Source organism: Pezoporus flaviventris, unplaced genomic scaffold, assembly GCF_033815535.1.
Source record: "Pezoporus flaviventris isolate CSIRO_AGI_PZ_B2104156 unplaced genomic scaffold, CSIRO_AGI_Pfla_v1 ptg000045l, whole genome shotgun sequence".
NCBI lineage: Eukaryota > Metazoa > Chordata > Aves > Psittaciformes > Psittacidae > Pezoporus > Pezoporus flaviventris.
In genome coordinates this window covers 31,262,599-31,289,905 of record NW_026892593.1, presented here as the reverse complement: position 1 = coordinate 31,289,905, position 27,307 = coordinate 31,262,599, and the positions used below count along the sequence as shown (strand labels likewise).

Genomic DNA, 27,307 nt, shown 5'->3' with positions numbered 1-27,307 from the left:
CCAAAATGATTGAAAGAGACTTAATGTTTCATGGGATAAAATTTTATTTTTTTAATAAAAAAGATAACACCAGATGCTACTTTTAAAGAAATCATTTATTAAACCAATCTGTTTTATAGGAGGTATATATATATTTTATCATTAAGACAACTTCAATGAAATTACTATCTACAAGAATGACTTTGATTGTTTTATTTTCATGTCACCATACATGAACAAATGAATTTTATGTCTTATGAAAACATTTTACTCTGTATCAAAAATGTACACATTTTAATAACCATTCCTATGGTCTAAAGGGTTTTTTTACATTTAATTTCAAAAATAAGTGTCATTTCATTGCTGTGTGTGTTACAGCATAAGCTTAATCCATCCTATACATAGTAAGTTTGTGTAGGTATACAGGTACTTTTCCATGTTGTCACATACCTTCATGTTTGAGACGCAGGTGGGGGATTTGCATTTCTCTCTTTTTTTGCGAAAGGCTAAAGTATGTACTGATGTGAGCACAAAGCAACTTTTCTTAAACCAAAACCAGTCTGAATGGCACGAGAGTTAGTGTTTTTATAAATTAACAACCAGAATGCTGGGTTATGGAAACAGGTGCATGAGATTCCAGTACTTTCCTTATGGTTTCGCTCTCTGGAAGAATACCTGTTAAAAATGAATCAAAACCCAACATTTTAAAGACAAAGGAAATACGACATGGAATGGTTGAGGTGTAAGATAATTAGTTTGACAGAGCTCATTTCCTTCATTAACATCCTGGTTAACACACACTAGGTTCAAGGATGTAACTTGTTCTATTCAATTACACTTACGCCCTCGACTGAAGCATTCTGACACATTCTTACTGTTATAGCATCACTTTTTAATTATTTCAACTATTAAACATAAGAAACAAGAATATCAAGCTATTTAGGAGATTCCCTATAGTTAAAGCTATTGAATAAATGCAGTATTTCAATGTTTCAGTTTTACTTCAGGTCACTCCCATGACTCAATTGTACAATGACATTCAACTGGAATTAAAAACTATTTAAAGAAAAAAAATCTTTACCTTTAAGTAATTTTTAAAAACTTTAGCATCAGGCTGCTGAAGTGCTTGACAAAATTCCTGTAAGAGAGAATAAATATTAAATAACTGAATGAAGCAACATGACAACCTGAAATATGTTAGGAGCATACAGAATACTTTGTACATAAAGCAGTTGGTATTAGTTAGTATTTTCCCTAATGTGCAACCAAAGAATGTTATGGATAGGAAATTGTAAAAGCCTGTAACAGGCCAAGTGCTTTCTGGGGTTAAAAAACTATTTTCAAATACAGGATGTCATATTCACTTTTAGCTGAGTAGACAGAAACAGGACTGCCTACAAGGACTTCAATCAAGGAGATTCTAAACCTTTAACTTTTCCAGTAACTTTTTGTGGCTTTGAAATGAACACTGCAGATGAACATTGAAGCTTAAGTAGCATTATGTACATGCTAAGTGACTCTAGATTACAGGAGAACATCTGTCACTTGGAAAAATCCTAATGTGAAATCAGAAAACTGGGGTGCCAACAAGAGATGATACTCGATCCTTACATATCTTTAATGCCACTTAAAAGTTCTATAGTTTAAGTCTAGAAATGAGTATAATTGTCCCTTGATGCAGCAAACCCCATTATCCAAACTAGCAAACCTATCCAAACTAGCTGCAATTAAAATTGTCAGTGTTCATCAAACAGTTCCCTCATGGCGATGCTTACCATACGGCTAGCAATGCTTCATGGTTGGTGGTCAAGTGTAAAGTTTCACTTTTGAGAACTCTCTTAACACTGCTCCAAAACAAGCACACAAACCTCATATACTTAATGTTGTACATAATTTTTGACAGTAGAACCAGTGCTGTGGCTTAAGTTTTTGTAGTGTTGAATACACCCTTTATCACCACACTGTCTATACATTCAGTGTTCTTCATTTTACTTTTAAGCTATTACTCAAGTATTCTGATACTTTTTCCTCAAATTTAAATTAAAGCAGGAAGATGGCTTAGAAAGTCACACACACTGGACTATTTCCCCCTTCCCTCCTCCCCCAAGGTACTCTTGCAGTTAACTTTTTATGCTAAATTAATCCTATTCTGATATGCAATATCAGAGTAAGTTTTACTGCAGGATGGTAGCAGGTTAAGTTTGGCAGTATTCATTTTGCTCCCATTTAACATTTATGATCATTAAGAGTTTTCCAGATATTATTTTAAGAATTCCTACCTGAATTATCTCAGGAGCTACTTGCAAAGAAGGCAAATACTCTTGCTGAAGATACTGAATGCACTCAGGGCCCTAAAAAAAAAGCAGTACACAATTTTCTCAGGTATATTTTTGTACAAAAGTGGAAAATCGCAGACCTGTACTGTACAATACAGAGAAGAGTTTCCAAACAGGCTGTCTAAATGACTGTTTTACAGAGAAGCTATGCATATCAAATACCAAATGCTCATGTATATTCTCAGCTGTTAGCAAAGGAAAAAGAAAAAAAAACCCACGACTCAGTACATACCCCAATACCAGGGGAAAGTGAATCAACTTTATTAATTCACACAAGTCACCCTACAACTAGAACATAGTATACAGTTCACATGAGAAAAGATATTTTCCTATATTTGTATTTGCACTGCCAAAAGAAGCAGTATTTGTAATAGGAAGTTATTTTGATTGAGAGATATATATATATACACACCTATCAAAAGCTTGATTTCCTACAGATTTAACTCTTCATTGCTTTCAGGGAAAAAGGAACAAACTCAGAAGCTCTCCTTAATTAAAACACAATCTCTTCTCTGCCAGTTCATAACTTCTTACATTTGTTGTGTAATTTTATTTGCATTTGACAGAAAAGTTATCAGCAACTTAAAGGTGTAGCAGGAAACAGTAATAGAAATGTAGAACCTTGAATTTCCCATTAAACATAGAAATATACTATAAAGTTTTAGTCCTTAGACAAGGCAAAAATCCATGTTTTTCCATGTTTCTCAAACTAGTCTTCTACACATCAAAAGATACCTTTAGTTTTCACAGAAGTACACTATAGTACATCTGTAATTGTTCTTTTATGTCAAAGACCTACACTGAAAAGTGAAAGATGCCACTTGATCAATTAAACACAGTTAACAAGCAAGCAAGCATATTCTTCTCCTTAATGAAGTGCCAATATTAGTTCAGCAAGAGGTAGAACTACCATATCCCTATACAGGATGGTAGTGGTCATCCTATTAAGTTATGTAAGAGTAGAATAGTAATTCACCCTAGTAGATATCTTAGTTTGGAAAAAAAAAATTGATAAAAGCACTAGAAAAAAACCTGTAAGAGTTAATCCCTGCAAAGTATTACGAAGCTTACCCTTTTGAGATGAATTGTTTTTAACGTCACTGCACATTCTGATAAAGCCTGCAATGTAATACATAATATTAGACTGTTCAATTAGTCTCTTGATAAAGTATTTAAAGCCAAAGACGCTAATGAGGCCCAACGCAAGGTCTAGTTCATGCCATTATTCCCCCACTGCCTGCTCACACAATGCTAGCTCAACCTTCCAATTTTTGTTCCACTCTAACCAGGAGGATTTCTCACAGCTGAACCCAAAATGAGCTGAAGAACAGCCACCTGTGTGACCTGTGCCTTCACTTTCACCGAGTGTTAGTAAGTAATACAGCTCAATGTTAAATACTCAGATGTAGGATTCTCTACCTTGATTTTGAGCATAGATGAACTACTTAATGAAGTACCACAATACTCAATAATTAATCATCCAGGTACCTCAATAAAAAATATGAGGGACATAATTTGTGAGACAATGTTCTTCAGTACTGCATGGCCATTACAGGTTTCTTTGCTTGAATCTGCCCCACAAGAATGAAAGTAAAAAACCTCCATAATACACACCAATACTGTCTGGGCATCTGCCAAGTCAAACGTTTGCTTCAAAGGTGCTAAGAAACATGCAGGAACAATATGCTTGTAGACAAAGTCTGCAAAACCTACTGGTCCATCTTTACCTCCTGAAAAGAAAAATAACATTCCCTGTTCTATTACTGCTTCGTGGCTAGCAGCAGCTGCAAAGGAGTTACGGAAAGGCAGTCTTACCCCAAAGCTCCACCAACTTGGAAAGAATAATAAAACAAGTCTTCTGTGCGATAGGATCTGGGTAATCCACTGCTCCTTGAATCACAGTAAATAACACACGCTCCACATTCTCTGCACCTTAAACACATTGAAACGCGCTCATTTCAACTTGCAGCCTAAAAGGTTTCTGTACTCTTACGCTTTTTGTATAAATACTGACCTGGAAGACATGCTTCAACTTCAAAATACTTTTTTGCACATAACTCAAATATTTTTGGAAAGTTTCCCCTATGATGCAAGAGAACTCTTCTTTAGGTTATGCTTTTATTTGTTCCTTTTTAAGTTTGGAGATTCCATTGCTCTTCTGACCTTTAATGCATATAAAGTTGAGGGGGGTACTTTGACCCGGTTACAAATGCAAATTTTTTCCTCTCTACCCAAACCTGGTGGTGTTAATTAAAACTCAGCAGCACTGAAATAGTTTGCTTATCTTCCAATATATGGAATGATATTTTATCATTTATAATTTCTGTGCTGCATCTATGCTTATTTCTGCTTGAGTCCCTTAAAAACTGCCCAACTACCAAGAACCTCTTTCAAGAAAGCTCTCACTATTTTTTAATGCTACCTTCTCCTTTCTCTCAGGTATCACCATTATTTTAGTATGAGGGAAGGAATTCTGAGCTCCACCTATCATATGAGTCACTTTAAAGCTTTTTAAGTCCCTAGCCATTTTGATGGAATACAAACAGAATTATTTAAAGAATCAAGAAACTGGACATTCAACTTCAAGTTCTTGCTATGAAAAGTACTAATTTGTACTTGGCCACAAAGGGTAAGGAAAGTCTGGTAACTACGTATGTAAGAAGCCACATGATGCCATCTACCACAAACAACAAGATCAGTAATAAAAAAATCATTGATAAAAGTTACAGAAGTTACCAACTGTCCTTCAGAAAATGAAGGCCATGAATAGTGGCAGCTGTGAGTGGCCTTACCCAAAAATCTGAACATTGCTATACACTTATGTATTGCATGATCTCCAATTCACCAAATACAATCATGCACGAGGATGAATACACTGTTCTTGCCCTTATTGATAGTGATCACATACAAGCTGAGAAAAAAAACCTCAGAATATGCCTATTATAGCTGGATTTCACAAACCCAAATTCTTGCACAACAGTTAAGAAATAGGCGAGTCAAATACTGTATTTACATTAGTCCATTCTACCTTGACACAGTTAACAGTGCATGGCAGGAACTAGGCTAATGATTTTAGCAGACAAAACTTAGACAAGAATAACCATCTAATGCTTACCCTATCTCTTCTATGCTTCAAGAAGCTGAACTGCTTACCTTGATTAGCTATGACTTCACTCATTCCACTGCCAGTTACTGTCTGCAGGAAAGCAAAGTAACTCCTTCGTAACATTTGTTTTTCTAAAGTTGCAGACTGGTCATTTTCTTCTGCTGGAAGAAGCAACACCTCAAAAATAGCATGAAGCAATGGCATAAACATCTGTTGCAGAAAAGGTGAAACCTGTGTCTGTGGAGATAAGAAGAGAGTATAAACTCCAACAGTTACAGAAATCAAACACTTCAAAATTAAATATTAAGGGCTTGTTACAGTTCTCAGCTTTGATTCACCTTTCAAGTTAGTTCACACCTTCACATACCAACTACTTATAACCAGCTGAGTCACATCAGGTCACCATGAACATTACTGCATCTTGACTTACACACCACTTATTTCAAGTCTTTTGCACAAAAATATCTAGTCCTGTCTAGTCTCATTCTGAATTGGAACAGCAGCTTTTTCTGCATCTCTCTCTCTCATCCTTCTGTTCAGACAGACACGCATTCAAATTCCCTGAAATCTCAAGGGAGACTGTTGTAAAGTCACTGTAGTTACAGAAAATGCATCTCCAAGATGTTACAACTGGCAGCAGGCCATGTTTTGTAGCACTTGTCTATAAAGACTGCTTTCAGAAAAAAAATAATCCTGAGCTGAAATATTACTGGCATTACAGAATAAGCTTGTCATTTATGTTCTACTTGCAGTGAGAAATGTATGTAAAAGCACTAAATTAGTTGAACATCTATGAACTGAAAAACTGAGGGTGTTACTCAACCACACCGCAGTCCCAGAAAGAGGCATCTCATGTCATTTCTTAATGCTTAAGCAAGGTTTTATCCTTAATCTTCACTTTGCTATGCCCTGAAAGTATTAACCAAGGTGAGACTACTGAAGCTAGGATCTTTACATTAAGATGTTGTAATAAGAATGGTACAGTATCAAAGTTAAACATTACACTTAAACATGGTATTTGTCCAGTCTCACTCTTTTTTTGTTTTTTTTTTAAGCCTTCCTCACCTTACACAGACAATTTTAAAATACCTACTTTGTTATCTGCAGCCTTAGAAATAACTTATTAATTTGTAAGGGAAGTTTCTAACACATAGCTAGTTTTACTGGAACCAGAAATAAAGAGGAGAGATCAGCAGCACTTTGACCCTGAAAAGCTTAATGCAGTATCATACCTTAAACTTTGCTGTTATTTGGTTTATAAGAGGAATGAATTCTTGAAGATCTTTTGCTTCACAATCTTTAAGCATGTGTTCAGAGGCAGAAGGAATGAATGGAAGAACTTCTTCCTCTAAGCAAATAATCATGCGGTGAAGGAAAGTGCGGACACCACTTCTCAGAACTTCCTTTTGTAATGGACAACTGAGAGCTGGCAAAAATGTTTGTAAGCAGTCCAGATAAACCTCTGAGCAGCCACATTGTTTTACAGTTTGCTTATTGCTAAAAGCCTTGCTGGTTCGGCTGAAAAAGCAATACACCAAGTTTTATATAAGCACATGTTCCAATACAATGAAGAAGCACTAACACAAAAAACAACATATGCTTTAAAACACACATGCTCTAAACTAGAATATTACCGTTCATGAAATGGGAGTAAAAAAAATGGTAGTAAAAAAAATGGTAGTAGTAAACACGAGTTATTTGATATGAAGTCACCACATTTGTGGCTGTTTTTTGAGAATTAAGTACTAACAATTTACAAACAACATATGATTAGAATAGCTCCATACAATTAATTGAGGAAGGGAAGAGATGCTGGTTCATTATGAATTTGCTCAATGTTCTCTATATCTGCATGCACAGCAGCCTTTTTTAAGGGGACTTAACTCATTTCTGGTCTACCATAACAAATTCTAAAACCACTGATGGTTTTCTGGGTCTAGAAAGCCCAGGCAGAAACTCGGCCCATCCTCTCAATAAATCCTTCGTATTTCCTTTTTACTCAAACCAGAAACACACACACACACACACAGTCACTCTGTGCTGCACCTACCTAGCAAACCCAACAGCATGATTGAGGCAGTCAGCCAGCGCCATCTGTCTATCCTCATCTTGTGCCATCATCAGTTTTTCTAACAATACTTTGAACTTCTCCATCAGTGGAGTCAATAAATTCCTCATTAGAACCTGTTTTCTTTCTGCAGAGTATTCGCTGTTAACTATTAATACTCCAGCTGTTTCATAAATGAAAAGTTGATCATCACTGCTTAACAGAGCCTGGTAACCATTTTCCTAAAATGGAATAGAACAGGCATAATTCACTAAATGAACTTTATCAAAGCTTTTCAAAGTTTAAAGATACTATTTCTTTCATCATGTCTAATTAACCTCTATAGTACATTTACAATAGCTTTATCCTTTTCCTACTTAAGTATCAAGCACAGGTGAAAACATAGATGAAGGAACAACTATTTTTGTACAGTTCAGACAGACTTCTATATATACCCATCTCTAGCCCATGCTCCCAGAAACCCACGTAAGATTATTAAAATTAGGTACAAATGTAAGCACACAGTGATCTCACACAAGAAAAGCAGGACAGTTATTTGTGCTTAAATGTTTGTATGCTAAGCTTACAATTCAGTAAGTATTCAGGCACAGCAACGAGTAAGTGCAAGCCTTATTTAAAACCTGCTCTAAATACTCACAGGAGGAGAAAGTTCCAGCAGGTCTTGTATTCTATTCAGAACATCTTCAATAAAGGGATTCATTTGCTTACTGAAGTAAAACACAAGTACATAACACTATTCAGAAGCATGTGCATTTTTACAGGTTTCCTGGTACTTCATTTAAGTGTAAAGCTAGAGACTAAACTACCTTCTCAGTACAAAACTCCCCTTTAAATATCAACGAGCACTGCTGTAGAGAAATCTGGTTGATGGACGTGCTGCTCATGGTAGGCGAGGTAGAGCCATGGCATGGTGGGGAAATGAACATTTATTTCTTTCACCCATTTTTTTTTAACCTGCATAAATAACTTTGCTCATCTGAGTAAAATATTTTCATTAGAAGTTGAAAAATAGGATCCTCCTGAAATCTGAACCATCTTGGAGATCCTCCTACCTCAACGTTACATGAACATTATTTCACAGCCATGTGAAATAACACCAACAGGACAGGACTGTTTGAAGGGCTCTAATACACTAAGTAAATTTCACCAGTATAAATTCTTTATAAATATTCAGAAATTGTCACGGAAAAGTTACTCTTGGGAGTCTCCAGATCCACTCTCAGCTCTGCTCACTGAGGAAAAGCAGGACAGACATTTTCATTGTTGATCAATTTTAACATCTAATCAAAATAAGCTAAGCATATGTATTCTAGTTCTTTGTTGTTCTGTGACAAATTTTTCCACTGCTACCTTAGTATTACACAACAGGACAACCTTGCTAAAGCACTGTTTTGATATATTACTTCTTTGCAGTCCATGTGAAACCCAACCTGTTTCAGTGATGACTGTGATGTACAGAGGGGCTATGTATGGTAAATTCGGTGCCATTTGGACACATTTGTAACAGCTTTACTTACTTAAGAGACTTCACAAATCTGGAAAAGAGGTAAGCTGTTCGACTTCGTACTTTGGGACTGGTATGACGAAGACCACGGTGATCTAAAAATGCCATCTGCAATCAAAGAAGCGTCTCAAGTCTTAGAATCACTAAATGAGGGACGGAAAAGCTGATAATCCAACAATTTAAGGAACCTGGCCTCCTTAGTGAAAAAAATTATTCAGAAAATAAGATTTTTTTAAGTCTAAAGAACTTATCTATTCTTACCTAGTTGAAAATGTACATTAGATGAAACTTACTAGAACAGTTGGAATGTGTTGAGGTTCAACAGCAAAGAATTTTTCGTATCTAACCACCGTTTCAAAGAATTCCAGGGTCACTGATGTATGCTGATAGGCACTAACACCAGAAGTCACCAGCTACAAGTAAAAGCATCAGCAAGTTAGTACTTTAGCCATTTGTAATACCAAACTACAATGTAAGCAGTGTGCTACTAATTAAGATGAGCCATATGAACTGGAATATTCCAGTCTTTATTAGCATTTTTAAATTGCTCCCATAACGCACTTGCTTACCGTTCTCATCATGTCTTGTAAAGCCGTAGCTTTTGTAACATCACCAGAGAAGTGAGCACCATGAGATACAGGAAGAGCCTCAGCCAACATATACAGCAGCCTTATTGCTACTTCTACTTCCATAAATCGTGTAGTCTGCCAATTCCTAGAGTAAGGATATGAAGATCGTATTAGTCTGTAGTAGCTTGGTTTTCTGATACTAGTAATACATAAATTTGCCACATCTCATAGGCATTTCCTTCAGGTGTAAAGTGAACACTTGTGCAAATAGCTGTTGCTATGCAGGTAAGCGACAAAGATGAAGGAATATCTCTAGAAAAAAAAAAAGCTGCTATTTATGGTTATAAAAAGAAAGCTTTTTCTAAGCAGCTGAGTAAAAGATTATACAAAGTTATTATTTATCATGAAGTTGTAATAAGCTCCGTACATCAATTAGCTTCACCTTACTACATCATGTACTACATACATTCATTACAAACTCTGACAGTTACAAAGGCAAAAAAGCTGAGGGCATTTTGTAAATAAGTTAAAAACCCCAACTTACTGAAGTGTAGTGTTAAAAACTCTGCGGACAGATGCCAACAGTAACTCTGGTGAGACCTGAGCAAGTCTGTCCAGCAACAATTTCAGCTGTTTTCTGTATTCCACAAACATCGCTTCATCTTCACCCTACAAAACATTCACATCAGCAAAGTCCACATTTCATGTTTAAATTAATCCACAACCATTTTAGACAAGTTCACGTAAACCAAGAACATGTACATACAAGAACAGTATACCATGCTCAAAGGATTCAATATTGCTCCCTGTGCTCTTGCAACATAACAGCAGGCTCCCTTTTTGGCTGATCGTAAAATGTTAAGATTCACTGCGCTCAGTCCAGAAACATATTAAAAAGGCTTTCCAAGCTGATGACTAGCCAAAATTAAAGAAAATGCTCCTGGGAAAGCCTTATTGACCCAATTCTTGAAAATTGACTCACTCCTCAAATATGTTCTTTCTCAGCACCTACCTTAGTTTTAAAACTGACAGACATTTATGATGGCCTGCATAAAGTTTAAGTTAACCTTCTTAAGTCCTTAGCTCTCCAAACAGCCTGCAGCGAATGTAAGTCTAACATAATCATTACTGCCAGCTGACAGATACAAAAGCATGGGAGGAAAGTGAAGTCAAAGACCTTACACCTCCTTTAGCTTATTTTTGCAGAGGTATGACCACCTGAAGTAGGTCAAGCAGCACCTCTTTCCCAAGTTTTCCCAAGACAGAAGTGATGTGCAGAAGAAACTCATAAACCCACACTGAACAAGTCAGCTCAACAGCTACGTTTAGCTAACAGCGCAGCCATATTCGCCTAGGAATAGTTACGCCCAAATGCAACCAGAAATATTGTGTTAACTAAACTGATTTGGATATCCCTTTACTATGTTGTTTTGTCCTATGCAGACATGCCCAGAGATCAAAACAAAGCTTTCCACATCAGAAAAAGATTCAGCCTACAGACCTTTGCTTCCTACCTTCAAATCCTTAGTCTACAAAAAATATGGACTTAAAAGCATGAGCAAGTTTTACTACATATAAATTAAGTTGCAATTGTCTGTTTATTCATATAACATAATACCTCATTTTCAAAGTTATACTCTTCATCATATGTCAACTTCTTCATAACAGCCAACATGATTGCCTAAGATAAAAACAGAACTATAAGCATGGAACAGACAAGTGATAAGAAGCAACAATTAAAATCCTACAGTAAAGGAAACCTTAAAGCAAGTGTTAAATGTTTACAAATATTTAAAATCCCATTTGAATTATTTTCTTCAGAGATTTAGCAGAATTAACAGTCCAAATTAAAACAGATGGATCACATCCAAACAACACAAAGATGCCATTCCAGATACACAGCATGGATGATTTGGAGCTCTCAGTCTCTGGGACTATTATCTGGCTTTGTTTCCTGCTTGTACTCTATGTGCTTGGTTCACACTGGGAACAGAAATTAAGATCACTGAACTAGGCAGAGGAAGTTAAACGGGTTGCCCAATCTCCTATTTTAAAGGGGCAGGAGGGCTTAGCTATAACTTTAGACTTCTCTAATAGCTCAACATCCTTGAAAGTCTTTTTTCTGGGGACAGGTTCACAAGCTGAACTGGTTCAGCAAAGAATCCAAGAGTAAGAGCCAGGAGCAGCAAACAAGAGTAATAAAATCAAAACTTCCCCTTTGCAGCAGTAGCATGTTATTGGATTAGTTAAAAGTACCGATTTCACCTTAGTAGTGACTTGGTAGTTCCTGAAACAGAAGTAGACTTGATCTCGTCTCTACTGTAGTCTCAAACTCTGAATATACCATTTTGATCTTACCAAGCATTTACTAGTTCAGTCTTTTATAGCACCGATTTAATGTTTAAAACGTATGGAGTACTCAATTCCATTCATGCTTTCTGGAATGGATAGAAATTGGACTGAAATACACAGCTAAAACAAGCATTTAAAAATAAGTTATGTTTTCATTTTCACTTTAGCTTAAGTTTGTTCTGGGGAACTTAAATTTAAAATATTCCAAACAGACAAAAAGCTGTTCTGAATAACTAGAACTGAATCAGAAGCAGACCATTTTTATATCTATGACAACAATAAAGTGTCAAAAGTCTAAAAGAATATTAAGTAGCAACAAGTAATGGGGCAGGACATAGCCATATACCTATTACAAGGAAGAGGTTCACTGAATATCGGAGAAGATTCAGTAGAATCATCATGGCATTTGACGAGTATTACAGAGCACCTCATCCCTGTATCTGTTACCAGGTGAAAAAAACTTGTGGGGTTTTAGTTTTGGGTTTGTTTTTATTTTTTAAATGTTGGCTAAATGCCGTAGCCAACAGCTTTTATTATAACTGCAGCAAATGAAAATACTGATCATATCAGCAAGAACTTGACTAACATTTTGCTATTCTCCTCCAGTACTGGGGGTTCTGAATGCACAGCACCATAAATTTCAGACCAATAATAAAAAAGGGGAAAAACACCTCCCCCCCCCCCCCCCCCCCAAAAAAAAAGCCCCAACCAACCAAAAAATAACACCAAGACTTTTGACTAATAAGTCGTGATTACAAACTTTCATTTTAAGTGCAAGACCTAAAGTTCTTTTAACACCAAAAGTGGACCAATGAATTCAACTTATGATACTAAGGTAAAAATCTTGGTAATCTCACAGAAACAGACACTTGTAATGCCTTTGGGATGAACATGGTCAAATAGCAAGAATGTGATCAGGCTTTCTACTGACACAATGCGTCAGCATCATCTGTGAGAAGTCTCTGTAAGTCATAGTAAAGAATTAATATAACTGCAAAACATTAATGTGATATGCTTGTAGCCAGAAGCGCTTAAACACCTGTCACTAAGAATTAAAATGTGATCTTGCTGATGAGAAAAAAACTTTGGGACCTTAAATGCACAATAAACAGGATCCCCTTTTTTTCCTGCTCAAATAATGAATAGTGGAAAGTGAGGACTTCCTAGGTGCAAAACTGTAAAGGCACACAATTTAAAGCTTGAAACAATAAGTTTTAGACTATTTCCAACCACTTTGTTATTATGAGTTGGATAAAAGAAGATAGATGAGTATGATTGCTTCTCAGTTTAACACAAAACCTCAAGAAGTGCTCAGTAAAATTAAGAAATAATTACAGCTCAAAGTTTTTCAGTATGAAAGCAAGTTTAACAAAACAACAGATTTCTGGGCAGTAACATATTCAAATTTAAAGTGCCTTAAGTGCACTGCAGTAGGAATTTGGTTTGATCCAGCTACAAGAATAAGAGAGACTCGGTAACAAAAGTAAAAAGATTTAGTGATGTTATAAAACCTCTTACTGTGTTACCTCACCCAATTTACATAGACATTAGACAAAACCAAACCAAAATAACCTAGACCAGTTATCCAAATTCGACTGTTCATATTGTGACAGGTATAGAATTCAGTTTTCTTTGTATGGAAAAGGAATCACAGCTGTCAGCTGAAGTTACAAAATACCTGCACAAATCTAACCAGTTCCACATCTAGATTAGTACATCCACATCAGTGCAGAAGGCACACAGAGATCAAAAAAAGACTGTGCTGAAAAAAACCGAGTTTACTACCTCTGAAAGTGGACATAAACATTATATATTAATCTTAATGCTTTATATATTAACTTAAGCTTATGTATAAACTCAAGCATATAAACTTAAGCTTAATGTATAGTTTATAGTAACATATAACTGCTCATAAGTACAACTGTTATTAGCTTCTTTAGGAAGCTTAACTTATACTATCAAGGGTTGAATGCCACGACAACCCTTCCCATACTATTTCCAATCCTTTTGATCTAAGGCAAGTTTTAATAAAAATACAAACCTTTAGGGAGAGATAGGAAAAAAAAACCCAAAACAAACCCAAACCCTAACAAAAAACCAACACCCACAAAACCAAACAAAAAAAAAAAACCAAAATCCCACAAAAACCCCCACCCCAAAACACAAACCTCTCTCCTATCTCAATTTAAGAACATTCTAAAGAACATTCTGTCAACAGTACAGACTGTACAGTAGCTTACCAACATATGCTTAAGGGTTGCTTGGAAAGACCAGCTCTAAAATAGCTTTCATCTTCATACACAATTCAATATAGGTTTACTATTTAAGGAAACAGCTGTAGTTAGTTAGGAAAAGATGGAACATACTGTCCTTACTTTTAAGTCTTCCCTTTTAATTACTGTCACACGCACATTTTAAGGATTATAAACAAAACATTATTTGTTTCAGCAAAATGAAAGATTCTGACCCAATGTATTTGTGAAAAGAAGAATTTCTAGTAAAAAGAAAATACTTACTTCTACATTAGCTTTTTGTTGGTCTGAAAGTGCAGAAAGCTGTAAAATAAATTTCAAGTGTTATTTTTTCCTTTATTACTGTCTAACAGGAAAAGACAGTCTGGTGCTAACAGCCTTCTTTCTTAGCCACTTTTAAAGCCACTTAACACAAGATTTGATCTTCAAGCTTCTAAACACTACAGAAACAGTATGACCACAGCCATTAAAAATACTGAGTTACTAATTAGTAACCCCCCCATTTTGCAAGTCAGCTAGCACACTGTATGAGATTCATACATTCCCATGAAATTCAAACTAAATCATATGTCAAAAGACGTTAAATTGAAACAAGGTTTATTTACTTGTTTCAAGATGTGAAGGTAGTCATAACAAAAGCCAATGATATTTGACGAGATGTCATCATCTTCATGAATTAGCAGTTGCAACATTAGGGCCACTTTCGCTTCAATAGCTTGCAGAGTGTCTTGAGCACTTTTCATATCACCATTTTTTATCAGTTTAGTCCAACTAGCTATTAATGCTTGCCCCATTCCATTGACCAGCTTAGAAAATCTGGCCAGAAAATCCACATCGTCTTCCTGCAAAGAAGAGACATCTAATTAAAATACTAGCAGAGCTCATGTTTAAATGGCATGAGCTTAAAGACTGTATTACCCACATATAATATGTAGAAGTTAAACCAACATTTGTCTCCAAGATGGAAAGTGCAATTGTCTGGTTCATTGTCCCAGGGAATAGAAAAAAATTAAAGGCATGCCAGGTTTGGCTGTTCTCCCTTATGTAACAGCAGCTTGCTTCATCTCTTCAGATTACTTTGTTTCTCTTTGTACTTGACAGCAAGAAGTAGGTTCAAAATAAAAGCAGCGGCAAATACCTACCATCAATTTTAGGCTGTATAAAAGGAAAACTTTTTATGGGAAAGCTTCAAAGAATTAACAGCTGTATCTCACTTTAGAAATACTGATAACGAGTATCATTCAGTACTGCCTAAAAGTGTGGGTTAATATTAAATATTTATGGCTTGTTTTGCAGAAATACATGGATCAGAATTGACAACTACCCCATGACCACTCATCCCAAACAGATGCTTTGCTTCAAAATGAAGAGATAATTGTATTGCAGTCTAAGGACTATAGCTTCATAAAGACTAGCTCCTCTTTCTCCATGGCAGGTAGCAAAGAGCTGCCCCTTAAACACTGCAACTGCCAGCAAATGTGTGTTTGGCTAGTTAGGTGTATTTTTCCAGCTCACAGATAAGAATTTCAACCCTCGCGTCCAATGGTGCAAACATGCAGAACAGCATACATGCCCTTAAGAAGTATTTTCTCCCTACCTAATTATGCACAGCTGATCTAATGCCTTATCCTAAAAAACAAAACCAAACAACTTTACTTGCACTACAATACCTACTACAGAATAATTGAGAAGATTCAAGGTAACAAAACACTGAAGCAGTATTCACAGTAAGCACAACATGCTTTGGAAGAGGAACAGAGGAGTTACATAATACCTTGCTTCTAAAACAAAACACTCATGCGCTGAAGACAAAAGAAATGCAGTGTGTTTTAAATGAATAACAAATATTAAGGACAAGCTGTTAATTTAAGTATGAGAAAACTCTAAGGAGTGTTTAGCTTTGATGCAGAAGCACAACTAATTCTCCCTAATCTGCGGACTTAGTTTTCTGTTCATTTGCTTAAGAACCATTGGAAATCTTTGACTCGTTCCTACTGTAAAAATCAATATACAAACCTGATCAATACTGAAGAGGCCAGCAGACTGCAATACTTGACATAAAGATTCAACCAATTTTGTTTTATCAATTGGGTCCATTCCCTTATTTACAATTTCAAACAAACAATCACAAGCTTCTTCCCGGAGAACTTCCACAGACATGTGACCTAGCAGCATATTTATGAACCTTCAGAGGAAAAACAAAAGTTTATTTTTATATGTACACAGTGGCATTGTACAGAAGCTTTGTATTATCTGCGTGTCTACGTACAATGGTTTCTTTTCATAAGACAGTTTTAAAATCTATCGCACTGACTAAACTCAGCATTTCACACATGTTAAGGAGCAAACTGTCTAGTGCCCATTTCAGCCATTATATCAGCTTGGCTTGCAAAGTAAATCACTCTACTAAAACCCCTGAACTCCAAAGACTTAAACATAATTGAAGTCCTTTTTCAAATACAAATTTCGATTCTGTGTCAGAAACACAGTCAGCATGCTGTTGAGGTTATTTTTGCAAACATATTTTATCAAAACCCCCTTACCTTTCATTGGCTATCAGGCTCAAATCTATCCAGGATACATAGGCTCCAACTACTTCAAGGCACTGGCATGTCAACTCTGAGTTATTATATTGATAGTTTTGTAAGATTTGGTACCATGATTCCACCAAACTTGGAATGCACTGTTCCCTCATAGTATCTTTTAATAAAGTGTTCCTACGAGCCTCCTATCAATACAGAAAAAGGATTAATCAGTCTTGTCACAGATCAATCTTGACTAATCGTGTCGAATTAGTATCATTTTTGTATCCACTGCCAGACACTACAAGATAAATAATTCAAATCAGAAACCCAAAGAGAGTACTTTATTTTCCTGGCAAGAAATAAAATCAAAATACTCTGGTTTTCACTCTTTTTTTTTTCTACCACAACGCCCAAATCCTGAAGAAAGGCAAACAAAAGGGAAAAGTCCTCTTAAACACTAAATGGATTTTTTGATATTAGGACTCCTTAAAACAGGCACTAGAAGGAATTAACATTTAAAAATGAGAAAGCCCAATATTAAATGGGCTAACTTAGTCCATTAGTAGTCTGCTAGCTTTCCAAGCAAAAAATGCATTAACTGAAGAGTATGAGATAATAAAAAGCATTAAATAACATATGGCTTTTGGATCTAAACCACCTATTATTTCTAAGGCAGAGCTGCCATAGGAAAAAAATTATATCTCTGCAAACCTTCAGCTCAAATTAAAGTAAGAGAACTTCTTTTTAAAATGAATGTTCATGCAAAATAATGACTTGCCTCTGATGTATGAACAACATCCCGGTCTACCAGCTCAGCATCAACAGCCATCAGGATTCTGAGGTACATGTCCACACCTCGGGGATTAAGGTCAACTACTGACAGAATATCAAAGAAAAACTTCGGCCATTTTGTGAGATATTCAGTAACAAAAAGTAAAGCAAATACTTGTGCTGCTTTGTTGCGAATAAAAGTCTTCTCAGGCTGGGGATTCAGCATCTGGTAGAAACAAGATATTTTATTTGTATATTCTTATATAGAAAGATTATAGATTATATAATATATATAGATTATATAGATTCTTATATTATTCTTATTGTTATATAGATTCTTCTTATTAGAGAAGAATCATGTACGCTGTTGTCCTCTGTATAGTAATTAATGTATATTCTCTTTTCCTGGTTAATATCAATAAAAAAGCCTTACCTTTCCAGGGATTTTGAAGAAAATTTAGCTAAAACTGACATGAAACAGGGAAGACATTCTCTCTGGGTGATACAGTCCTAAGCCCTTCATTCAGTACTAAGACATTAAGTGTACTATTCAAAGACTAAAAGCTGATTTGAGAGTTTGATGGAGGAAGTAAGCAGGAACTTACAGAAAACAAGGAACAGCCCTCTTGTAGCTAGCCTGTGTCTAAGTTAGATGTTAGCTTTAAGAATAGTAAAGGAAGTTTCTAATCTAAACTCACTGAAGGGTTGAGACAGGATTGGGAATAATAAAAATGCCATTAAATCTCCCCTCTCTCTCCTTTCCCTTTTCCTCCTAAATGGAACAACGGTAAATGAAAAGAAATTTAATCCATTTCACAATGATCTCTTCTTTTTCAAGTTGTATTACATTCCACTTCCTATGGATAAGTTTTCTACAAACAAAGCAACTGTTAATTTCCAGTACAGAATGATAACTAGATAATGGCAAGTACAAACAAAAGCTTGTGTAAGCCCACTTGATGGTTCTGCCAATTACAAACTCCTGGGTCCCACTGGTATTACATGTTTTGCTACAGTAACTAATTGAACAAAAGTAGCCAATGCTCTGCCACAGTGTTAACAGAGGACGGATGCAGTTCATTCATCAATATCTGCTAGTATTCTAACCACACAGGAGTTAGGTCAGGAGGGTCTTAAAAACAGAATTACTGCTCCTCCTCTAAACACTCAGGAATATCAGGATTACCTCTCTCTAAAGAGAAACTTCTAAAACACAATCACCTGACATAAGAGTTTTATATTAGTAATAAATTCAAGCACAGACTTCTTCACAACATCTGACTTAAACGATTTCTAATAAAGATTGGCATGTTAAAAGCTTTTAACAACCAGATACCATGTATCTTCAGGAAGCCATCTTAAACTCAAATGACACATTAAACATTTAGCCCACACTCAACGCTTTATGTTATCCTACTAATAAGCCTACTATTCAAAACTGCTGCAAAGGTCCATGCTTACCTGTGCTTGCAGCCATGTTATGAGTGTTTCCCTAATGAGCTGCTGCTGGGCTTCAGTAAGTTCAGAGTATCTGAAAAGAAGCATAATGCGATCAAAATACAACTACTTCATGACAAGTGCAACATTCAGCAAGGCAAAGCCTCTTAATATTGCACAAAACACTGCACATTAATGTAAGTTAAAAGTTCCTAGAAAAGGAATTTACACGGCTATTTTTATGTTAAGATTTTGAGTGAAAGACAAAAATAAGGGAAAACCCCCCACATTCTGCCCATATTAACGGATTATATTTTGAGGCTTGAAATTTTGCAGGAAGGCTGTTCCATCAGGGACAGGACTTACAACCCCGATAAAAAGCACACATTTGATAAAAAGCCAGTGGGGAAAAAGAAGACACATCTGTACAAGCTCAAGAATGTTTACTACATGTTTAACTGTTGATAGTGAGCACAAGGAAGTCCTTCACTGATTTGACCTACAGTACATTTATTATCAGACATATGTCAAAATAAATAAAACAAACAAGTATTCTGCTTTAAGTCACACATAAAGCCTTAGCAAAATTTGACATTATATTGAGCCCACCTCAAATACCACCCACAGAACATGTTCCTTCCCAGGACTAGGTAAGCTGAGAACACTCTCCTTGCAACAGAGCCAGCTACCAGTTTGCTACAGTCCTTTACAGGAATGACTGCTGCATGCAAATCCAGTGTACCTGCCATAAGTAACTATTCATTAAGGAGAAGAAAAAAGCAACCACACTGAAAATGATGAGCTTCCTGAGCAGCAGCAAAGTAGGAGAAAAACATACTGTAGGAAGCAGGTGATATGAGTGGAACAAGCATAGGGAGATGGACAATGAGGTAAAATCAGGTGAATCACAAAGTCTTTCACTTTTGCTCTGATATGTAATTGTGAAAATCAGTTGCAAAATACATCTTATTCCCATCTAAAGCCCCACCCAAGTGTTCAGTGTATTGCAACCAGTCATGATGCTATTCCAAACGGTAGACACCTCTGTCATGATGTTCAAGTCCAAACCAAAGCAGGCCAAAGTATGGAAAAATACAGTTTTGTGCAATGAAACTTCTACTATTTAAAGTATTTTTTTCCTAAAATTATGATTCTGTGAAAACACCACTCAGTGAAAAGACTACTTTCTCAACATCTCTGCCACAGTTTTTGAATGAATAGGGCTTTGTTTGAAGTCCAGGAGTCTCTACTGAGCAAGGCTGCTGCTTGCAGGATTCTTTTCTGCAAAAATCAGTGAGTACAGAGTAAGGCTTGAATCTCCAGAAAGGAACAGCTAAGCAAGTTTTAAGCAATCCTTGGTAATTAGGTCTGTGTTGGGGCATACACAGGTGTTAGATTAGAGCATGCTGCTCAAAACTCAAATGCTCTTCTCCCAGGAAAAGTAGTACAAGGAAGTCCTCTGAATGGGATTAAAGCCACCTCATCAACCACACAGAGACAACACATAAGTTTCATTGCAAGGGGAAAATAAATGAATGGATATGGCTGATGTTAAGAAAGATCACTCACTTGAACTTAATTTGATGTTCCAGAACTTGAAAGCAAAAGAACTTGATGTGATCATCACTAGAAAAGAAAATTCTGTTACTGAGGGCAATACAGGACACTTCTCTGGGAAGGAAAAAAAAAAAATCCTCAAACATTAAAACCAGGTCACCCTTTGGCAAATGAAGAATTACTGTGCACCAGAGAAAAATGCTACTGTTAGTACTTCAAAGGGAAAGTGAGAACTAGTCAAGCAGTTCACTTGGTAAAAATGAGCAACTGTTAAACTAATATTTGTTTGACTTTATAATATTTTTTATATAGCCACCAATTTATCATGCTTTGTTTTCAGTAGTGAACACACAGAATGACAGTATCTGTATCCTGCCTTTATAAAATCTGTCAGGCTTCAATAATACATTCTGGGTCAATCAGTACATTACACATTAGTACACAAAGTTGTACGTTGTGGCTTAAAGAGCAAAGCCAAAGACAAATTGAGGCATAGATTAGGAAGGGACACTCCACATGCTGTATAACCTACGCAAACTTTTTCTCTTACCTAAAAGTTGAAACAATCATAATGTATTCTGATAAAGACTATAAAATGCTGCTTTCAAATCTTGTGTGGCTTTGTTAATTACTGCATATTCTGTTGGAGTCAGAAGGTTTGATAAATCATTTACAAAAATAAGTATTCACTACAAAACACTGTTGTTATGCAGGGATATACTTCCTTCAGTTACCTTCCAACCTGAATTATTCTGTGATACGGCAACAACCTAATATTCAAGATGTAAATACGCAACTTTGCGCAGAAATAGTGGTGACTACATACTCTTTGCATCTTGAAAAATTAGATGGTCTAGAATATAGGCATAGAACAGGGGCAAGGAACTACAGAATTACTGCATACAAAGTAATTTGTATAGTCTCAAATCGGGAATTTTTCAGCACTCCTTTCCCCTGTATCTTATTTTTTCTCCCTGGATTTCACAAAGCAACAGTATTTACACTACTAAATGAATACAGAGTTTCATTTACACGTTGCTTTCGTGAAAGGCATTATATAGAGGCCACAGATCAACCAGGACACTAAAAACAGTATGAAGACTTCCAGTAATTAACTTTCAGCAATTTAGTTTGTCTATTATGCTGTAGAGCTAAAACCAGGCTCCAACATATTAGTAATGAAAAAAACTCCAGTGACTCTTATCTACATTACCTGTATATATTCTGAGCCAATGCTTCCGCACAGACTTGCCAAGCATCCTGAGATACCTTCAGCTGCTCAAAGTAAGCTAGTGCCTGCAAGCATCCAAGTAAGTCTCATTTAAAAAGAGAACAAATCAAACACAGCAAGACATGTCATTCGCAGGTAGACTCACATTTAAATAACTTTCCTTCAAAAAACCCCAACATGTGGATACATCCAAGTATTTATATGGCTCCCTAACTACCATAACACAAGAGCGTAAGAGAGGAAGAGTTATAAGTTCAACTCCAAGCCAAAATTTGTTCCACGAATTCTAAAAGAAAGTCACCTAGATTTTTCACTGAAACAATTTGCTAGTTTCATTGCACCCCTTTGGCTGCATTTGATACCTCAAACTCAAGAAACATTCAAACAGCAATCACCTGAATAATGTCAGTTTTTGAATCTATTAGAGACTGTAAAAAATGTCTGCCAAATTGATATAATCAAGTTGCTTATCAGAACTTCTAAATAGCTTTTGAAATGGTTCAGTTGATCTAGTTGCTTTAAGATTTAGCGTGGCCTGTTGTACAGAACAGTAAAGTAACTTGAAATAGATTAGGTTAACAACATTATTTCAATTCTATGAATGCACTGTATTCAAGGTTTATTTTTGGTTGCGAGAGGATTTTGTTTGCTTGTTTTGTTGGGGTTTGCTTGTTTTTCATTTTGTTTAGATTTTTTTTTTACATTAGTTCATAACTGTTTCCCTTCTCCAAAGTAATTTCCCAAAGTAATTACTCAGTGAGCTGAAATTAAGTTCTTAAAACAAGAATTCACTTCCTGTGGATAGCACTGGTATCTTCCTTATACTGAACAGATTTACTAGAAATTGTTTTGTACTTCCCTTATATGTTACATCTTACAAGATTAGTGAAAAGTAACCTTTTACTATAAAATATTTCAAAATTAGGCAGACTGCATCATTACATTTGTAAGCTTCAAATTTTACAATGATATTCTATTAATAGAACAGTAAAGGTTTTAGCTATATGCATGTTTTCATAAAGGACAAATACTCAGAACCAACATATTTAACAAGCTACTTAGTAATACTATGCTGCACCAAACTAGTTTTAGCTTTCTTATATATTCCAGGATTTGTTTTATGAACGCAAGCCCAAGGTATTTACACCTTCATTTCTGAAAGAATTTACAGGAGGTTATCTTATAGGCAGCTGAATCAACTTGATTATCAATCAGCAAGCAGAAATACTTACTCACTGAATAGTTATGTAAGTTGTAGTGCCTTTTCATAGGAGCATCTCTTATGAAATAACTGTTACCCACATATCACGATTACTTTCTTAATCTACTTTATGCTATTAATTAATACAAGCTTCACAACAGTAAAAAACATAACATTTCTATGAAAGACACTAAAGATAGGTAATCCATGCAAATAATTAAAAAAAAATAATCTAAGAACTAAGAGGACAATTGCAAGTAACTCAGTTTCAGTGGCTGCTTTTCATTCTGTAGGAGTCTGGGTAAGGAGCTGAGCAACAAGTACAAAAAACTGAAAGGACTTCAAAACTCAGAGCCCAGAAAAATAAATTACATGCATGTCAAGTGTAATTTTATAGAATTAGTGACATACACAACCTTCATCTTACATGTTTGTGACATGAAATTTTTTTGTACTTGCCACCAGGAATCCTACACATAGGTTAACAAAAAAAACCCAAACCAACCCAAACTCCCACACACCCTCCCCTCCCAAGGCTTTTGCACTGAAACAACACCCCCAGTATTAGAGAGATAAGCAAGCTAATTACATACTCTTTGTCTGAAGTCCGCATCAGCATTTGGGTTTAGCCCTAAAAGGGCTTGCTCATCCATCTCTCTTGCTATACACTTTGTTTCCTACTCCTAACTGGTCTGCCCACTTCTTCTAGAGGAGGAACTACCATCATCTGCAAACAGAGAAAGAGAAACTTTATTTGTTCAGCAGAATAACAAAATTTTAAAGCAGGACAGCAACAACCACAGAAGTCTGCCAACAAACCTCAAACACATTGTATGTACTGCACCGAAACATAAATGCGCATACATCTTATACAGATATCAGAATTCCAAGTCCTGTAATCAGCTTTTAATAGTACTATAGTACTTGCTGAATAAGGAAAATTTGAAGTGTACGTATACTTCAGTTATTTTGAAAAGAGCCAATATCTTCATAAACAATGAAATGGCATGATGTACTATTCAACTGAAAGGCTTGAACTCCAATTCCAAGCACACAGAGGTTTCAGCAAGATATGACATAAGAGAAAATTTGCTACTTAAATGACAGACCACTGTATTTTTCTTCCCCCACGACAACTTCTCAACCCCCAAACTCTACACATTTCTGATACAGTTAAGCTGCTTCATACACCCCCTATAAAATATTTCCCCTAGGGGAACAAATGCTATTAGGAGGTCTTTCTTCCACAGCAAGTGCACGAAAGAGAAGTGCCTTAGGAAGTAATCACAAAATACATCACACTGAGTTGTTAACAAAGTTCTCTGTTGCTACTAATGGGCTTACCTAGCAATGATTTCTGTTTAGAAAACTCAGTGTAAAGTTAACCAGCAAGCTAGACAAATGTTCTATGAGGCTCTACAGGTGTCACTGTCAAACACTAGGATGCTGTTAAACAGCAAGAGGGGCCAAAACTTCATTTATCCTTCAAAGCTCTCCTTCCCCCCCATGATAACATAGTAATTAGGCCTGAAATAAGGCCTTGTTACATAAGCATGTAGGAGGCAGGGGAAAGGAAAATAGAGAAGAGGAAGAGTTGAAACACAAAGAAGCTGTGGTTTGAAGCTGCCTACATGCCTATAGGTAGAACTTCTGATTTCTTAGTATTGCATGTCTTGTGAACGCTCTTGTTCACCCTCCCCCACTGGAAGAAAGGTGGCACAGCGACAACTGAAAAGGGAGCACAAATTTTAACGTAACACCACACAGGCACTTCTAGAAATCTCACTACAGAACACACTATAACAAAACACATCATTAAAAGCAATTCAGTGAGGAAAATTGAGTTTGTACCAAGAAAAAATTGCAGGTTGCAAGCAATATAGAAACCAGAAAGTCTGGAACAAAGCAATGACTCGTGGCAAAACAAGCTTCATGCACTGCCTTACGACTCAGAGTAATCCCGCTCAGGGTCAGAACCTTTAAGGATTAAAGTTGCTCTGCTGAGTTATCTCCCTCTTTGCCCCCAGCTTGTTTTCCCCATAATCAACATCTAAACCAGACAGATTAAAATAAGGTAAAATGCTGCAGGAAATGTTTTGGGGTTTTTTTTGTTGTTTTTTTTTTTTTTTTTTTAACAGCATCTTTTGATTAGGGTCTGGTCCAGTTATGCAAATCAAACTAATATACAGAAACATATTTCTAGCATATTTCCCTGCTGATATCACTACATTATCTCCCCAAAAGGTTGCAGTCTTCTACAGGCAGCTGACAAGTTTAACTATTAAAAATAACCTGGCTCAGACATATATTCTCTTCACTGGCTCAGCTAACAGCAATGCCAACCAGTTTTACTATCTTGTATATGATACATATTTAAAATTTCATTTTCTAACATATATCCTTTTCTAAGAGTTTCAGCTTGAGTAGCTTCCAGCTTCAACTCTGGAAGACAATTAATGAGATGGACTATCTGAATAAGCCTTTGGAGAAAGCTAACAAAACAGCTTTTCATGCTATATGGTTTTAGTTAAGTGAGTAGAAAATCTACTTTACCAGCCAGTTACACTTTAAAAGCAAAGCTGAACTGCAATTTTAATACTATAGTTTGAAAAATTCATTCCAACATACATTCAGTTATAACATCAAGTATGTTGTTAAAGCAAGTTTTATTTATATAAAAAAATGTTAATATGCAACTGTGCAGAAAGTATTGTCTTATTTACATAGTGACACTTTTTTTGTTAACCAGTACACTATGGCAAACTGATCTGACTACAATTAGGAGGGTGCAGTTCCTTAACAGCAAAGTCATACAGGCTCTCATCAGAATAGTTTATTCCCTTTCGTATATTAAATACTTATAAATGCATTTGATAATAGGGGCTGCTTTCATACAGGAAAGCACATATAAAACGTAGTCACACTTCAAGTAGGGAAGACTGCCCAGTTTAACAATACTAACATGGTCAAAGGTGTGTTACTTGGGCCCGGATACCCTCTAATAATGAAAGCATTCAGAACATTCTAACCACAGATGCTAATCAAAGGGACAATTATTAATTAAAGAATACTTCATTTACAGCACTCATTCTCGGCATTTACAAGACTGTGATGGCACACTGGGAGCCAGCAACATGATTCATTTTAATTCCCTCGATTTTTCTCTCTAATGAAACAAAGCCAAGAAAAAAAATCTTTAATATTCTTTTTCGAACGGGTTTGCTTGCTGCAGAGCCTACATACCGTCTTAGGCGGTAGATCCTTCACACTGACCTAACGCGGTCAAAACGAACAGCTGAGCAATTACAGCTATTTTGAGGTCTTTTCAACTGGACTAAAAAGTTTTTCTTTCTGGAAGTGACATACTGCATGTCAGGCACGTTCTTACTATCCGGGAATTCCCCGTGAAGAACAAGGCCCTGTTGCCCTCCCCCGGGCCAAAGCTTGGTCAAAGAGCGCAGCCTGCTCTCCCTGCAGAGCCCCCACCGCTGCGTGGCTCAGCCGAGGAGGGCATCCACACCCCACCGCAGCCGCACTTGCGGCGAAGACACTGGGGCTGCAACCTGCCTTCCCCGAGGCCGCTGCGGAGTGACAAAGCACTCCTCCTCCTCCGGCGGGACACCGGGGACCTCCGTGCCGACGCACACCGAAAGCAGCGGAATATGGAGGTGCGGGGAGGTTCTCCCCTCACGTTGCTACAGTCCAAAAGCTTGCGGTTACTTCCTTCCCCCACCGAGGCAGCCCCGGCAGCACACGAACATAACCCCGCTGCAAGGTACAGAGCACATCAGAAAGCACCACATTTTTCCGGTCCCCCACCAGCTCCCTCATAGGGGTGAGGCATGGCGGGGACCGGCCAACTCCGGCACCCTCCGCTCCCCAAGCACAGGGGCGAGGGCGGCGGCGGAGGCTTGCAAGGAACCCCCTTCCCCAGAGCTCCACAGCTGCGGAGGAGGCAGCACCGGCCTAACTGGAACCGGGTCACTCGGGGGACCCCGCCACCTCAGCGGGGACGCCCGCCGGCGCTTCCATCGCCCCTTCCCTGCCGCAAAGGCGCCGCCGCCCCCATCAGCGACTGGGGAGGCCCAGTCCCCTCCGGACTGAGTCACCACACGCCGCGTGTCATGTCGCGTCCCGTCCCCATTTCCCCGCTGTTACCTTCCCGGTCACTCCTCCATCGTGGCGGCACTGCCGGCTCCCACAGCTCTGCGGCCGCCACGAGCATACGGAGCGGGCCAGGCCGCGCCGCCTCGGCTGGCGGCGGGAGGAGGAGGAGGAGGAAGAGAACGCCCAGGGGAGGCGCCGCGGCCCTCGCGCGTGCGGAACGGCCTCCGCACCTCTGGGAAAGGAAAGGAAGCGGCTCCCGCCCCTCAGCCCGCCCGCCCGCCCGCCTGCCGCGCAGCAGGACTACGGCTCCCA

General features: G+C 37.3%; 1 protein-coding gene across 1 annotated transcript; it reads right to left on the bottom strand.

Annotated features, from left to right (window-relative positions):
* Positions 1-77: 77 nt before the first annotated feature.
* On the bottom strand, positions 78-27,307 carry XPOT (exportin for tRNA). Its single transcript, XM_061467844.1, has 25 exons — positions 27,047-27,307; positions 23,482-23,615; positions 21,670-21,752; positions 20,469-20,525; positions 18,924-18,993; positions 17,470-17,688; positions 16,710-16,894; positions 16,183-16,351; positions 14,772-15,008; positions 14,431-14,469; positions 11,181-11,243; positions 10,107-10,231; positions 9,563-9,707; positions 9,287-9,406; positions 9,007-9,101; positions 8,127-8,196; positions 7,472-7,710; positions 6,654-6,939; positions 5,469-5,658; positions 4,131-4,247; positions 3,930-4,045; positions 3,387-3,434; positions 2,259-2,330; positions 1,061-1,117; positions 78-654 (listed from the first exon to the last, which is right to left on the bottom strand). The coding sequence occupies exons 2-25, from the start codon at positions 23,539-23,541 to the stop codon at positions 628-630; spliced, it is 2,889 nt and encodes a 962-aa protein (XP_061323828.1). The 5' UTR covers positions 23,542-23,615; positions 27,047-27,307; the 3' UTR covers positions 78-627.

Coding starts and splice junctions, on each gene's coding strand:
- XPOT (XM_061467844.1), bottom strand. CDS start 23,541: ATGGATGAGCAAGCCCTTTTAGGGCTAAACCCAAATGCTGATGCGGAC. Junction 9,407..9,562: donor TACAAGACATGATGAGAACG/GTAAGCAAGTGC, acceptor TTTTACTTGTAG/CTGGTGACTTCTGGTGTTAG. Junction 5,659..6,653: donor AAATAACAGCAAAGTTTAAG/GTATGATACTGC, acceptor TTATCTCCACAG/ACACAGGTTTCACCTTTTCT.